The sequence below is a fragment of the Balaenoptera musculus genome, chromosome 11 (genome assembly GCF_009873245.2).
Source record: "Balaenoptera musculus isolate JJ_BM4_2016_0621 chromosome 11, mBalMus1.pri.v3, whole genome shotgun sequence".
NCBI lineage: Eukaryota > Metazoa > Chordata > Mammalia > Artiodactyla > Balaenopteridae > Balaenoptera > Balaenoptera musculus.
In genome coordinates this window covers 52,351,022-52,367,568 of record NC_045795.1, presented here as the reverse complement: position 1 = coordinate 52,367,568, position 16,547 = coordinate 52,351,022, and the positions used below count along the sequence as shown (strand labels likewise).

At 43.4% G+C, this 16,547-nt stretch overlaps 1 protein-coding gene and 1 non-coding gene across 2 annotated transcripts; one reads left to right on the top strand and one right to left on the bottom strand.

The window, feature by feature from the left end:
* The first annotated feature begins 7,589 nt into the window (after positions 1-7,589).
* On the top strand, positions 7,590-7,723 carry LOC118904600. Its single transcript, XR_005022051.1, has one exon. It is a non-coding gene; the product is annotated as a U11 spliceosomal RNA (small nuclear RNA).
* Positions 7,724-9,103: 1,380 nt separating this feature from the next.
* CCR4 (C-C motif chemokine receptor 4) lies at positions 9,104-14,042 on the bottom strand. Its single transcript, XM_036868773.1, has 2 exons — positions 13,891-14,042; positions 9,104-11,227 (listed from the first exon to the last, which is right to left on the bottom strand). The coding sequence occupies exon 2, from the start codon at positions 11,175-11,177 to the stop codon at positions 10,098-10,100; it is 1,080 nt and encodes a 359-aa protein (XP_036724668.1). The 5' UTR covers positions 11,178-11,227; positions 13,891-14,042; the 3' UTR covers positions 9,104-10,097.
* Positions 14,043-16,547: the final 2,505 nt, after the last annotated feature.

The following is a 16,547-nucleotide window of genomic DNA, read 5'->3' as shown; positions in this document are numbered from 1 at the left end:
GAGAAGCCCAGCTAGACCACAAAATCTGCCGCTTGAACCACCATTCACTTTATTTGCATGTGATGTTTTTGTGGCCATGTCATTACAATTAGGAGGAATCCCTCTAACCAAGGCAACCACGGAGAGGTGGTTGTACAGTCCAGTCTTGGTGCAGATCTTTTTCGTGCCTGGCAGGGCTCCAGTTATAGCCTTGGCTTATCTCCTGTGTGATCAAAAGAATGCAAACATTCTGCAGGCTCCCACGTGCTATCTTGTAACCATCTCATACCGCAAACTCTGCTTCCCATCCCAGGACTGACAGCATCTTCTTCAAAGCACTGCACATCTTCACAGGCAGGTATATCAGGATGAGCAATCACCTGCTCACCTCACTTGTGAGCCCTGCTTTTTAGATTCTCTCTCTGCGGTTCATTAGTCAGTTATCCTTAATCACAAGGTCTCCCTCTTTTTATTTTTCTAAAATGGAGGATATTGATTGTTTTGGCAGAATATGAAAATAATGCATGTTTGTTTAAAGAAATAAAGAAGCCCTGAAATTATAAAGCATAATTCTTCCCTCTATAAAAATGGCTAACATCAATAATATCTCAATAAATCTGGAAACATTTTAAATGACTAATAGTTTGGGGTTGAAGTTTGAGGTTTATCCTTCCAGGTTTTTAAAACGCACTTAAGGGAATTCCCTGGTGGTCCAGTAGTTAGTGGTTAGGACTCAAAGCTATCACTGCCGGGGCCCAGGTTCGATCCCGCAAGCCATAAAAAAAAATAATAATAATAGAAGCACTTAATATACATCATGAACATTTCTGCATGGTAGTAAGTTTATAGCTGGACATCATTCTTTTTAATGGCATATTCCATAATATGGATATACATTAATTAATTTTTATTATTAAATGTTTTAACCATACAGAAAAGTACTAAGAATAATGTAATAAACATCCATGTGCCATTTAATCATCAGAAAAAAAGTTCAGTCGTGTATACATATTTTCTCCAGTTTGTCATTTGTCTTCTGATTTTTCTTTTGGTGATGTTTCGTCATGCATATTTTTGTATTCACATAGATGGATTTATTACTCATTTCTTTTATGGCTTCTGAATTTTGAGAATGTTCTTGCCTGTGCCAAAATTCTGAAGAAATTCTCCCATGTTTCCATTTAGAACTTTTATTGTTCCAACTTCTACATTTAAATATTTTATCTATTTGTAATTTAACCATGTATGGTGTGAGGTATGAATCAAGCTTCATTTTTTTCCCAGATAATGGTCCATTTTGGTCTACTCCTTAAATAAACAATTCATTGTGTCCCTTCTTTGATTTAAGATGCCATCTTTTTTTTTAATTGAAGTATAGTTGATTTACAATATTGTTAGTTTCAGGTGTACAGCAAAGTGATTCAGTTATATATATATAAATATTCTTTTTTAGAAGACGTGGTATATATGTATTATATATATATAATGTGATATCACTCAGCCACAAAAAAGAATGAAATCTTGTCATTTGTGACAACATGGATGAACCTAGAAGGCATTATGCTAAGTGAAATAAGTCAGACAGAGAAGGACAAATACTGTATGTTATCACTTATATGTGGAATCTAAAAAACAAAATAAATGAACAAAAACAAAACAAATGAACAGGGGCTTCCCTGGTGGCGCAGTGGTTGAGAGTCTGCCTGCCAATGCAGGGGACGCGGGTTCGAGCCCTGGTCTGGGAGGATCCCGCGTGCCGCGGAGCGACTGGGCCCGTGAGCCACGGTAGCTGAGCCTGCGCGTCTGGAGCTTGTGCTCCGCAACGGGAGGGGCCGCGGTGGTGGGAGGCCTGCGCACCGTGATGGGGGGTGGCCCCCACTTGCCGCAGCTGGAGAAAGCCCTCGCACAGAAACGAAGACCCAACACAGCCAAAAATAAATAAATAAATAAATTAAAAAAAAAAAAAAAAACAAATGAACAAATGTAAAAAAAAAAAAACAGAAACTGTCATAGATACAGAGAACCAGCAGGTGGATGTCAGAAGGGAGGGGGTGGCAGATGAGTAACATAGGTGAGGGAGTTTAAGAGGTACATCTTTCTAGTTACGAAATAGATGAGTAACAGGTATGAAATGTACAGGGTGGGAAATATATCCAATAATTATGTAATATCTTTGGTGACATTTTTTCTTTTTCTTTTATTTCATATCTATATGAGATGATAGATGCTCACTAAACTTACGTGATGATCATTTCATGATGCATGTAAGTCAAATCATTATGCTGTGCACCTTAAACTTATACAGTGCTATGTGCCAATTATATGTCAATAAAACTGGAAGAGGAAAAAAAATAAAATTATGAAGAAAGTACAGAGAATTCCTATATACCCCATATTCCATTTCCCCTATTACCAATATCTTACCTTAGCATGATGCATTTGTTATACTTGATGAACCAATATTGATGCATTATTATCAACTAATGTCCACATTTTATTCAGATGACCTTAGTTTTTAGCTAATGTCCTTTTCTGTTCCACAACTAACTACATTTAATTGTCATGTCTCCTCAGGCTCCTCCTGGCTGGAACAGCCTCTCAGACTTTCCTTGTTTTTGCAGATGTTCACAGTTTTGAGAGGTACTGGTCAGATACTTTGTAGAATGTCCCTCTTTTCCAGTTTTTATACCTCTAATTTATTCCACTTACAGCAAGGAGCTAGTATCTCCAGCACGATGGCGTGTAGCAGTGATGATAGCAGGCATTCTTGTTGTCTTTTGCTTTTAGCTAAAATACCTCAGGGGCTTCCCTGGTGGCGCAGTGGTTGAGAATCTGCCTGCTAATGCAGGGGACACGGGTTCGAGCCCTGGTCTGGGAAGATTCCACATGCCGCGGAGCGGCTGGGCCCGTGAGCCACAACTACTGAGCCTGCGCGTCTGGAGCCTGTGCCCCGCAACGGGAGGGGCCGCGATAGTGAAAGGCCCGCGCACCGCGATGAAGAGCGGTCCCCGCACCGCGACGAAGAGTGGCCCCCACCTGCCGCAACTAGAGAAAGCCCTTGCACGAACCGAAGACCCAGCACAGCCAAAAATAAATAAATAAATAAAAATAAAAGTAGCTAAAAAATTTAAAAAAAAAATAAAATAAAATAAAATAAAATACCTCAGGAGTGCCCTGTTAAGCATTTTGAACTGAGATAAATATATTTGATCATGGTAATAAAATATTATATTCCTATACTTCTGTAGTATTCCTATCCTGGTTATAGTCAATATTATTTTTCTTAGTGTCTATCTTTGAATTGTTTTTTTTTTAATTAATTACTTTATTGTTTGTTTTTATTTTGGGCTGTTTTGGGTTGAGCTTCTCATTGTTGTGGCTTCTCTTGTTGCGGAGCGCAGGCTTCAGTAGTTGTGGCACGTGGGCTCAGTAGTTGTGGCTTGCGGGCTCTTGAGTACAGGCTCAGTAGTTGTGGCACACAGGCTTAGTTGCTCCGCAGCATGTGGGATCTTCCCGGACCAGGGCTCGAACCCGTGTCCCCTTCATTGGCCGGCAGATTCTTAACCACTGCACCACCAGGGAAGCCCTATCTTTGAATTGTTAAATATGATTATGTTTGTATTTGTGTGTGTGTGTGTGTGTGTGTGTGTTTGGGGCAGGGTGTTGGTAATTTTCCAGGAGGCAAGCTGTTTTCACAACCCAATGACTCTCTTTTACTGCCACAGAGAGAGATTGCCTCCTGCAAATCTGAAATTTAACAAATCTGCCTCATCTGCTCTTCTGAACCAAACTGGGACTCGGAGGGCTTCTGACTGAAGCCCTTCTCCTGGAGGTGTGCCCCTCCCTTTGGGAAGTGGATTCTTTCAGTGCTTTGTGAGGTCCATCACTGCTGCACCCTCTCCCCACCCTTCTCTTCACCTTTCCCCACAATTTGTGCCTGATGGCGGCTGCTTTTAGCAGACCTTTCATATATTTTGGAGTCTGAAAAGTATCTCTCTCTCCAAGTTTGACTGAAAATGGAGTTCGTGGGTTTTTTCATTCTTTCTTCTTGCTGTTATTTTACAATTTCCCAGAGAAGATGAAAATGCAGACTTCTGCAGCTCTGTTCATACCAAAAGTCTTAATGAAGTCATTTTTGACCCAAAGACCACAAACTAATTTCTGGAACTGGGAGGCAATTCAATCAGCCTTTGAACTCTGTCACACAAAGTTTTATTAGAAACATAATGGGGATTTTGGAGAGAGGACTGGTGAACTTTGTGTAGTGAAATAGAAACTTGAATTGCTAGCATAGAGTACTTAATTAAGAGATAAGGAAATTCACTCATTCACGAAAAAATAATTGAACAACTGCTCTGTGCTAGGCATTTTACTAAGCAGTGAGGTGATGATTATTGTTCGTAGGGTTTGTCTAATTCATCATTAGAATATTGTTTCCCCTGAACTCAGTTGCTTGGGGATAATAAAACCAACCTTATCTACTTTAAGAAGAGGCTGAAATGAGTTTCAATATATGAAAACAGTTGGTGGAGTTCTGATATTCTGAAAGGGGAATTTGGAGCCATTATAAGCTTTTAAGGAGTGAAGTATTTTATTTTTATTTTTATTGAAATTAGTTGATTTACAGTGTTGTCCTGGTTTCTGGTGTACAGCAAAGTGATTCAGTTATACATATATGTATCTATTCTTGTTCTGATTCTTTTCCATTATAGGTTATTACAAGGTATTGAACATAGTTCCCTGTGCTACAGAGTAGGTCCTTGTTGGTTATCTATTTTATATATAATAGTGTGTATATTTTGATCCCAAGCTCCTAATTTATCCCTTCCCCCCCTTCCCCTTTGGTAAACGTAAGTTTGTCTTCTATGTCTGTGAGTCTATTTCTGTTTTATAAATAAGTTCATTTGTATCATTTTTTTAGATTCCACATGTAAGTGATATCATATGATATTTGTCTTTCTCTGTCTGACCTACTTCACTTAGTAAGGTAATCTCTAGGTCCATCCATGTTGCTGCCGATGGCATTATTTTTTTTTTGGTGGCTGATTAATATTCCATTGTACATATGTACCACATCTTCTTTATCCATTCATCTGTTGATGGACACTTAGGTTGCTTCCATGTCTTGTCTATTGTAAATAGTGCTGCTGTGAACATTGGGCTGCATGTGTCTTTTTGAGTTAGAGTTTTCTCCAGATATATGCTCAGGAGTGGGATTGCTGGATCATATGGTAGCTCTATTTTTAGTTTTTCAAAGAACCTCCATACTATTTTCCACAGTGGCTACACCAATTTACATTCTCACCAACAGTGTAGGAGGGTTCCCTTTTCTCCACGACCTCCCTAGCATTTTTTTTTTTTTTTGATTTGTTGTTGTTGTTGCTGTTGGCTGGGCCACGTGGCTTGTGGGATCTTAGTTCCTTGACCAGGGATTGAACCCAGGCCCTTGGCAGTGAAAGCACGGAGTCCTAACCACTGGACCTCCAGGGAATTCCCTCCAGCATTTATTATTTGTAGACTTTTTGATGATGGCCATTCAGGAGTAAAGTATTGTGACCACAGAAATGGGTGGAGCTTGTGTCTGGTTCATTTGAGCCCAGGAAGCCACTGACCGGTACAGAACAGAGGACGTCAGGTGGCCGCAACACGGCCAAGGGTAGAGTTGGCCTATGACTATAATAAAACAGAGTGTAGGGACAATGCCTCAGGGCTTGAGGCAGGCAAATTATGGCAGCAAAGGTGAGGTTGACTAATGGAATTGCATGAACCAAGAGTCAAATGGGGGCCAGAAGGCAATGAGTGGACAGCCCTGATGCAAACTCAGTGCTTCCTCATTTTCCCACAATGGAAATGGGGTCAATTTCCATTTATATTAGGTGCTGATCCAGAAGTCCCCATTTTAGACCTGAGTTCCTGGAAACAGACTCTGAAACCCTGAGATTAGCATACAGGAGGTTTAATGGGGAGTCCTCTTGGGAACAACACCTGTAAGGGCATGAAGAAAGCAGGAGTGGGCAGTAGGAAAAGTTGGTCCACAATGTAGCTGCAACAGAGGCCCCAGCTAATCTTATGGGGAGCTCTGCAGTTGTAATGGCCTATCAGCGTTGTCCCAAATTAAAGCAAGGGGGCAAGTGTTTCTTTCTCCTCAGTATCCAGGTGCTGGATATGAGCTGGCCCAGGAAGGACAGCCCTGAAAGGAGACCAGCTGAGAGCCCCAGATGTCAGGGCTCCCGGTAGATGGTGCAGTGAGCGGCCCTCTGTCCTGCATGGGGTGTGTGGACGGCATCCCACAGCACCCACTGACAGTCTCCTCCAGCCCAATGAAGGATGGCCACTGGCTTAGGAGCTCAAAACTGCTGCCTCTTAGGTCTGTAATTTTTCTTTTGTCTCATCTTTTCCTACTTTGCTCCTCTCCCCCACCTGCAACGTTCACTTTAACTACAAAAACCTACTCATGGGCTTCCCTGGTGGCGCAGTGGTTAAGAATCCTCCTGCCAATGCAGGGGACACGGGTTCGAGCCCTGGTCTGGGAAGATCCCACATGCCGCGGAGCAACAAAGCCCGTGAGCCACAACTACTGAGCCTGCGCGTCTGGAGCCTGTGCTCTGCAACAAGAGAGGCCGCGATAGTGAGAGGCCAGAGCGCCACGATGAAGAGTGGCCCCCGCTCGCCGCAACTAGAGAAAGCCCGCGCACAGAAACGAAGACCTAACACGCCAAAAATAAATAAATTAATTTAAAAAAAAAAGAATCAGATTTATATATAAAAAAAAAAACCTACTCACCACTACCTGACCACACAGTGTGCTCTTGACACCACACCTGCCTTTTCATGTGTGATTTCATCAGCATAGACCGTCCTTCCTCCCTTCCATTCATCCAAATCATGCTCTACTTATAAAGCCGACTACAAAAGCTACTTATATTATGAAATTTGACATTGAATCGATTTCTCCTTCATCTGGGGTCCTGAAGCATTTTGTTTGTGACTTTGTTATCCTATCTGTCCTGCTTGCACTATAGTCGATCTTGTGCTTGTGTTTTCCCTACTCAGATTATAAATTCCATACATGCAGAGCTCACTCCTTTATCCTATATTCTATCCATTACCTAGCATCCGGTTTGGCACAAAACAGACTCTCAACAAATAGGAATTAATTGCATCAAATGTCCCAAAGTGTTATGAGAGTTTCTTAGGAATAACCTACTTAAAGATCTGAAGACCTTTGGCCATCACCCTGTATTCTTCCTTCTCATGGGAAGCAGGTAACACATCTATTTAATAGAATTTGAGTACCAACTACGGGACAGATCCTGACAGGGCTATTTCTTATTATTCTTTTTGTTGTTGTTGTTGTTGTTGAGGTAAAATTCACATACTATAAAACTAATCATTTAAAAATGTGCAATTCAGTAGCATTTAGTACATTCACAATGCTGTGCAGCCATCACCTCTATCTAGTTCCAAAACATTTACATCACCTCCAAAGCAAACCTGCTTCTTCTGTTCTTAAAGAAATTACACCTAGCCTGTGTTCCCCAGAAGCGAGGCATGTTGCAGCAAGAAAAGGATGGGTCTAATGTCTGAAAACTTATTGTTAAACCCACCTTAAAAAGGGCTTCTGTTGTGAGTGGCACACGTAGGGCAGCTTGCTTGTTCTTTGTGCGGAATCGACATCAAGAGATTTTGGAAGCATAACTTTTTGGTACTTGGGCAGCTGGTGATCATTGGTCCTGATGCCCTCAAAAAAAACCTTTGAGTAGAAATCAAGCTGGCTTGCTTTCTATGTTTCTGTTACTGAAGGGGAAGAAGGAACTTTCTTTTCCGTGTTCTGAGAGGATTACGTTTGGCTATCACCGGAGGTTTTAAATTCCCATCCTGAGGGGACACCCCCCAACTTTGGAACAAGGGAGGCCCTGAGTGACTGGAGGTGATAAGTGACCCTGCCCTCAGGTGGAGGGGTGGTAGCTGTGTGGTCTGCACCGCAGCCTTGCTTAGCATTGTATGCGATGGACAATGAAGGGACAGTAAAACCCCTTTGGCCAGTCTTTGTCTTTTGGTGTCCTTACTGGGGTTTGGGGTTTGTTTTTTTTTTTTTTTGGCCATGCTGTGTGGCATGTGGGATCTTAGTTCCCCAACCAGGGATCGAACCCACGCCCCCTGCAGTGGAAGCTCGGAGTCTTAACCACTGGACTGCCAGGGAAGTCCCTCGGTGTCCTTAAATTTCTGTCTCCTTGTGATTAAATGAATGAAATTACAAGCTCCCTCAGGAAAGGGGAGGCAGTCACTGGCTGGGAAGTTCAAAACCACACTTTATCTATGACCAAGGAACATAGATGCTTTCAGTAATCATCTTATTTCTTTTTTTCAGTCACTCTGAACTATATTCTCCTTTACAGATGCGAGGAAACTGAGGCTAAGAGAGGAAAGTAATGTGCTCAGACTCACAAGGAAACACAGAGGTAGGATTTGCAGACCCTGCCATATGGTGCAGAGGTTCTCTAAGGAAACACTGCCTAGGAACCCGGCCCACCCCCACTCCTTATCCATTCTAACCTCCAAGCATTGTTGTGACAACACGTAGCGACTCCTTTCCCCATCCCAAGTGGTGATCTTAACAGTGAACCCTTTAATTCTTCCTCTCGGGGACATCCATCTCGTCTACGACATGTAGCGAAGATGATTAATCGAGACAATGGGAACATTAGTGGCTCAGATTCTCATCCCCGTCGGGAGACCAAACACACACATAACCAGGAGAAACCATACACGGGTTTATTTTATTGTATTTTATTGTATTTCTATAAAGGCAACATCAACTTACCCTGTTAAAATCACTTCTGAAAATAAATTTGCTGGAAATGCATTCTTTATAAATGTAAAGCGTGCAATAATGTGTAAATTTACAGAAACATTTTAAACTGGTTAACTCAGGTAATAGTCTGTAAAATAGGTTTTGTTTCTGGAGATATTACAGGTATCCCTAGACTTTGTTAAAGTCTTTACTTAATTCTGATTAAGGCTTTATGAACAGAGATTTATCTTAATGGTGTAAAATGATTAATTACGTAATTAAAATGACTTGTAAGAACTTTTGAGTCATCCAAAAGTTAAAAAGCAGGGCCAATATTTTAAAAGAGAGGATGACACCTTGGAAAGTCATTTTTATGCCACATCAGCAATAACTTTTAGTGGCTTATTCTTGCCTCACTTGACAGCAGGCACTTCAAAATGATTAAGGAAAAATTGTCATACTTGATTAGTCCTCATCATTTTTGGTTTTGAAGGAAATGTTTGTAAATGAGTAAAAGACCCCAAATAAATGTGTCTGGGCCTATGTATTATTTTTTTAATTTGAATATTCATCTGTTATAATTAAAACAAAACATGTCCACAAGCATATGAAACTGTGTTTGAATTTCCACAAGTATGTTTAGATTTGTTAATGCCTTGTATTTCATGTTCGGAAATCAGACCACGCTAATGCCTTTTTCTCCTTATTATTGTAATCAGCATTGAAAGCTTGGCTTCCATTAACAAATAATCCTTTACAATAGAAGAATCAAGATCTAAGTTCATTACTTCACTATTCATTTCTGCAGACACCTGACTTCATGGAGTATACCATGCTTCAGATATATTCTTAGGAAAACACTGGGACAGCATGCCGAAGTTTTCTATATTGTTTCACAAAAAGCTAGAAGTTAATTAAAGGGCTCATTTTCACAGCAAGAAGTAGCGATTTACTCCCCCAGTCAATTCTCTACAGTCCCCTCTGGAGAATCCCATGAGTTCAGGTTAGAAGGTACTGGTCTTCCCTTTCCAAAATCATCCATCTCCTCATTGAAACACTGCTCAGAATCCTCCTCGGGTTTACTCATCCCTGCAGGAAAGCCTGGTGCGAGGAAGGACATCTTGGTCCGGGTGAACTCTAGTCACACTGAACTTGTACTTGGCAGGAAGAAAAGCTGACTGCAGGGTGAGAAGCCCTACAGTGTTTTGCAGTGGATATAATTCTTCTTCCCGGTACTTGTTCAGGAAACTCTTACTACAATACAGTTTTAAATAAGCTCTTAATTTGGGAAGCTTATTAACTCTGCTTTTTGCATTTTCATCTTTTACAGAGCATCGTGGAGGTCGTGGTCCACCGTAGACTGTGTGTAAGATGAGCTGGGGGTGTCGGGGTAAATCGGGAGGAGCCTACAGTACTGGCAGAGCACCAAAGTGCCCCGGCAGGTTTTGAAGAGCTGTACGATGTACTTGCGAAATTTCTCCCCCAGGAAAAAGTAGATGACCGGATTAAGGCAGCAGTGAACGAAAGCCAGGGTCTCTGTGGCCTGAATGGCATAGTCCAGGTGTCTCTCAAAGGTGCAGTCTTGAAGGACCTCCAGCTCCACGAGGATGTCCAGGAAGAGCACCACGTTGTAAGGGGTCCAGAACCCCAGGAAGAGGACCACCACGGCAAAGATCATCTTCACTGCCTTGTTCTTCTTCTCATTTTTGCAGTGCTGCAAGGTCCTGATGATCATGGAGTAGCAGAACAGCATGATCCCCAAGGGGATCACCAGCCCTATAAGGTTGATCTCCAGGGAGCTCAGAACCTTCCACCTCGTGGAGTTGAAAGAATACTTGGTTTTGCAGTAGGTGTGGTTGCGCTTAGTATAACACGTGCTGAACACAAGGCCTGGGAGGGAGGCGAGCACAGCCACTGCCCACGTGGCCACGCTGGTGATGACCCCGTAAGTCAAGGTCCTTGCTCTCAGGGAGAAGACCGCGTGCACAATGGCCAGGTACCTATCGATGCTCATGAGTGTGATGAAGAATATGCCGCTGTAGAAGCCCACCAGGTAGATCCAGGAAACGAGCTTGCAGAGGCCGAGCCCGAACACCCACTGGTCTGCGGCATAGTAGCCCCAGAAAGGGAGCGAGAGCACGAAGAGCAGGTCCGAGATGGCGAGGTTGAGCAGGTACACATCGGTCATGGACTTGAGCCGCTTGTACTTGAACAGGACCAGAACCACCACAGAATTTCCAAGCAGACCAAACAGAAAGACCAAGGAGTAGAGGGGGGGCAGGAAGAGCTCCCCAAATGCCTTGATACCTTCCTTGGTGCAAGGTTTGGGGATGCTTTCATAAAGATAATAATTGTTATAGATGCTTTCATCCAGGGTGGTGTCTGCTATACCCGTGGGGTTCATTTTCAGATGTATAGGCTCCTCACGGCAGGTCTGAGCCCAAACAGAAGAACCTAATGAGCAGAAGAGCCAACAAGATTTCTATCAGAACAAAAGCGAATCAGAACGGTGCTGCGTACAGAGCACAGCTGCTTCGTATTTTGCCCAGATCATCATACACTCTTCCCAACCTTCCCACATGGAAGGGCTCAGGTCCTTGAACTGAAGGGCAGTGCAGCCAAAGTGAAATAATCCTGCCCTTTGGAGGCAGATTCCAAATTACAGCTCTGCCACTTTTCCTACCCCTCTGCTGGGAGCTCTGGTTCTCCCGTTTGTAAGCGGGGGTAGTAAAACCTCCTTATCAACAAGAGGTTTTCCTTTTTTTTTTTTAAGATTTTTTTTTCAATATAGGGACCATTTTTAAAGTCTTTATTGAATTTTGTTACAATATTGCTTCTGTTTTATGTTTTTGGGTTTTTGGCCGTGAGGCACGTGGGATTTTAGCTCCCCGACCAGAGATCGAACCCGCATCCCCTGCACCGGAAGGCAAAGTCTTAACCACTGGACTGCCAGGGAAGTCCCAACGATGAGGTGTTTTTCAAAAGTATATTTCTGAAAGCTAGTCTGGCATTACTGAAATCACTCGCAAGAATGACAAGACTAGCTGACGTGCCCAACAGAACTTTACCCAGGGCCTTTCTGACATGAAAGCCAAAAAAAAAAATTAAAAAAAGATTTTAAAATCTATGCATGTTTCCCCTTCAGACTGTAACACCAAAAATTCAGTGATGACTTAGGTAAATCATCAGGCTAGAAGGGAACCAGGTTGGCCTCTTGCCTTTATATAAAAATTCTGGGACTTCTCTGGTGGTCCAGTGGTTAAGAATCTGCCTTCCAATGCAGGGGATGTGGGTTCGATCCCTGGTCAGGGAACTGAGATCCCACGTGCCGCTGGGCAACTGAGCCTGCGCGCCACAACTAGAGAGCCCACATGCCACAATGAAGCTCCTGCGTGCCACAACTAAGACCCGATGCAGCCAAATAAATAAATAAATAAATATTAAAAAAAAAAAAAAAGAATAAAAGAAAAGGGGGCAAGGACCAAGAAAATATTTTTTTTTTAAATTCTAATTCCTCCTGTGTGCTTTGTACTTCATAGGATTTCAGAGCATGTTCACTCATATCGTACATTCAATCCCAGTCCTGTGCTCCTGTTCCCACACCCCCCTCCAACAAAAACCTGGTACTCTAAGCCAAATAAGCATACTGAGCCATGGTGTAGATGACTCGTGAAAGACTCAGAGAAGTTAAATGCCTCCTGAAGGCCACACAGCCATGTAGAGAACTTGTTCCTCGGGCCCCAAGTCCCAGTGATGTGCTGGTGAACCAGGTCTGGGAGGGCAAAGAGGTGCGGGGGATGGCGGGGGGGGCTCTGATTTATGGCTCTTGCTGGTTTCCGTGGTGTAAATACTCCCACCATGGCCAAGTTCAAGCCACCAACCGCCTCAAAAATTCCTGAAGATTTAACAATCAGCTCCTGAGAGCTGGTGCGGGTGGGCCCTAGCACGCCACAGCCAAGCCCCATGTTCCCTGTGGAGCACCTTCTTAGTTGGAACACACCTAGCCTCCCAGGCTGGGTGACTGGCCACTCCTGGGCCAACCTGACACTAATGCAGCAAATGTGTTTTCCAGGCCCTGTAGAAGGTTGCAGTATTCAGTTGGGTAAATTGAGGGAAATTTTTGGCCTTTTCATCAAAACCACATGTAAAAAATCAATCTTACACACTGAATCCTATCAGAGTGGGAATTAGCAGGACAGATCTAGAAAAGGCACATCATAGCCAGAAATAAAATCTCTACCTCGCCAACCACCCTCATTTCTTATCTAAATTGGCAGATGAGGTTAAAACCTTCTTAAAGTTATTCACACGTCCACATGTGAATCGGAGCAATGCAGGAGGCTTTCCGACTCAAGGCCACCTCCTCTTGCATCCTTCTTAGCGGCACCCTGATATTCCTTATCAAAACCCTTTCACATTGTTCGATAATTCACATCTATTCCCCATCTCCCACCCTGACCACCACACACCCAAACACCCAAGCTATGTGTTTCTCAAGAGAGAGGTTTTGGTTTATTCCTGCAAACAGATGCTGAAGACCTGGGGCATCTCAGGGTCTCAAAAAAAAAAAAAAAAAAAAACTGTGTTATATGATTATCAATTCTAGTTAAATGAATAACAATTCTAGCCTTCCTCCATAATTTTACCAGTGAAAATGAAAGGAATAAGAGAGACTGAGGTGTTAGGAAATTATCAGGAGAAGAAACTAAAGTCAACACAGCTGGTAAATGTCTGGAATTATTCTGCAGGCCTTATTTGGCTGGTGTTTCTTGACCTGGGAGTCTCGATAGAAGCCAGAAGTAGAAAAGTGTATATGTTGAATGAAAATTAGCTGTGTGTTCTGAGCCTGTGGCTTAGGTCAGATGTGTGCAGGAGGAGAGCCCTGTATGTATGCGAGAGCCAGTCAGATGAGGGCTGGGAGGGTAGGTTGTGTGAGCTGAAGGACAGGTGCCAACAGAATGACCAGCAGATGACCAGGATGCCTGAGTGATGGGGTTAGCTGTGTGGCTGGGCAGCTTTCAGCGCTTCCAAAGTCCACACACCTGTGGACAAAGCAACGCAGGGCCTGAGGCCCTGGGAACGCGCCCCCTCACCCCCCTGCCACGCCGGCCCCTTACCTTGCGTTTCTGAAAGTGGCTCCAAGGCAGGTCTGCGAGGCAGTGCCTGGCTTGCTCAAGAAGCACGGCGCTAAGAAAGACAGGAGCCTTTGAAGGGCTCGTGGCTTCCTGTGAGCACCAGCTCTGTTCCTCATCCATCTACGCTGAGTTCAAGTGGGGTTTTTTGATAGAAGTAAGAAGCAGAAAATGAGTGACTCTTAGCTTGGGTTCAGGTTAAACTCTTAGTCACTCATTTCCCCAAACTGAAAGCTGGGAAGGTTTGCTCTCTGCAAGATGAGGGAAATTAAGTTTTTCAAGAGAGAAACTTCTAAATGTTTTAAAATGTATTTGTTGGATTTTTAATTTAAATTTTTTCATTTTAGCTGGCTATGTGCAGTAGAAGTGATCTTTATATTCTGGATCAGTGGGCTGTTTGTTATTTCCCCAGCATGGATGTACAGTGGCCAGCAATCAAGATATTCAGTGTTCTCTAAACAGTGGGATCTGAGGAGGTCAGAGTGAGAGGCCAGATTTATTCAAGAATAAGGCTAGTCAAGAGGAGAGAAAAGTGTATCCAAATGTGTGTGTCTGGCAGTGACGTGGAGGCCCTAGTCAACCACATTCGATAAACGTCCTCAGCCTGGTGTAAAGTGACATGACCACATAGCTCTAAGCCCCTTTCCCAGCAGGAAGAGCCCTCCCCCAAGCCCCTTCCACTGAGACACAGCAGAGCTTCCCCTGACACTGCTCCTGGCTGAGAGTTTCTTCAGGTTCATGTACCCATCATAGCCAAGGAGCTGACATCAGTCCTGAGTCTTTTCTATACGGTATCCTGCCAGCTTCTGCCAGCTCCCAGCCATTTCCTTCTATGTGTCCACAGTTGCTTGGCTCTTTGGTTCAGCTTACAAGAGCCACAAATGTCATTTTTCCTGAGGAATTTGCATAAATAAGAACTGAAAAATTGAGCTAGAGCGGTGTTTATCAACCTTTTTTTTTCCATTATCACCCCTCCCAAGGAGTCTTTTTGGATTTTTTTTTCCTAATCACCTCCCCATGATATATTTTAATACCACAGATAAATAGGGAAGTTCCCTGGTGGTCTAATGGTTAGGATTCAGTGGCCCGGGTTCGATCCGTGGTCTGGGTACTGAGATCTCACAAGCTGTTCGGTGCAGCCAAATTAATAATAATAATAATACCACAGATAAATAGTAAATCTGCTTATGTTTCGTATATATATATGCAAATATATATGCTTTATATATATAAGAGTAAGGTTTGTTTAGGGTGGGGGGAGTTGCTTCTGGCTTCTAATGGGAGAAGACCAGAAAGGCTGCTTAAAATCCTACCGCACACAGGCCAGCCCTCCACAATACAGTCATCCAGCCCAGAAGGCCAGCAGTGCTGAGGCTGAGGACTCCTCAGCTACAGCAATATTCCCACCTGTGAACTGTGGAGCCAGATTCATAGAAATCCTGTGAAAAGGAAATGGACAAATAACCTTAGAGAATGCTGGGCTTGGATTCAGGTTAAATACAGTTCCTTACGGCAGTGCTTTCCAGTGCTAATAGTATCATGAACTCCGGAAGCAGATGTAGAGTAAAAACGTCCCAGATATATTTTGTTGCCAGAGCTGACACCAGATCCTTGCTCAAAACCCGCCAACCCCTCCCTTGCACAGGAACTAACATATATCTTTAAGTCACAGGGTCTGGAGACAAAAAAGGGGAGTTATAGGAAGAGAAAAACAAAAACCCAGATAGAACCAGCTGGAACCAAGATGAATCTGACCTCCAGCAACCCGTGAGCCTCATTCTATGCTGATTTCACTACATCAGCTACTAAATGACACCCCTGCTCACGGCCATGACCCAAAGTTGTGCCACGTGGGCGAGAAGCTCATCCGTAAACAAAGTTCCCGCTTCTCCATTCTCAGGCCATTTAATAAAGCTTGCACTGCATCAATCTCAGCTTCGTTTTTGTTTCTGGCTGCACGAACCTGAAACTTCCCTGCTGAGGCAGGGGGCCTCAGCTGGGCTAGGGCCCGAGCAGGGGTCCATAGGACCTGATTCGGTAACAATTTGACCAGTAAATCTATGCCCGTTATACAGAGTAACTTATTTTTAGAAATGCAGAACCTGAGGAAGGTTCCACCATGGAATTAGAGGACTTGAGGGACGAGTTACCCTGGGCAAGGCCATCTGAGCATGTTGCTTAAGTCTCCATGGACCCTCCATGGAGGGGGGAGAAGTGGTAAGTTCTAGAACAGATGATATCTGGATGTCCAAATTGTCATCAGTGGTAGTTGGTCATTGTGGGTCTGGAGATGGTCCCTTAAAGCTAGTTGGTGCTCCCTTGACGGACTGGCCATGTGACAGGCACCTGGCCCCATGAGTGGGGATAAGCCCAAGCTCCAGGGTCCATGTTAGCTGAGGGCACTTGCTTTTTGAGTCCTGCTCAGTCTGGGTTTGGATCTCAGGGTCACCATGTACTAGCTATACGAACCTCAATTTTCTCATCTGTAAAAAAGGGTGATAAAGCCTGAGGATTGTGGGAAGATTAATGACCTAATGTTTGTAAAACACTTAGCATGGTGCCTGGTACAGATATGTGCTCAAAATGGCACCAGCTGTGAAAATTAGTAGGATAAATAAAACACACAGGAATAGCTTTCTCTC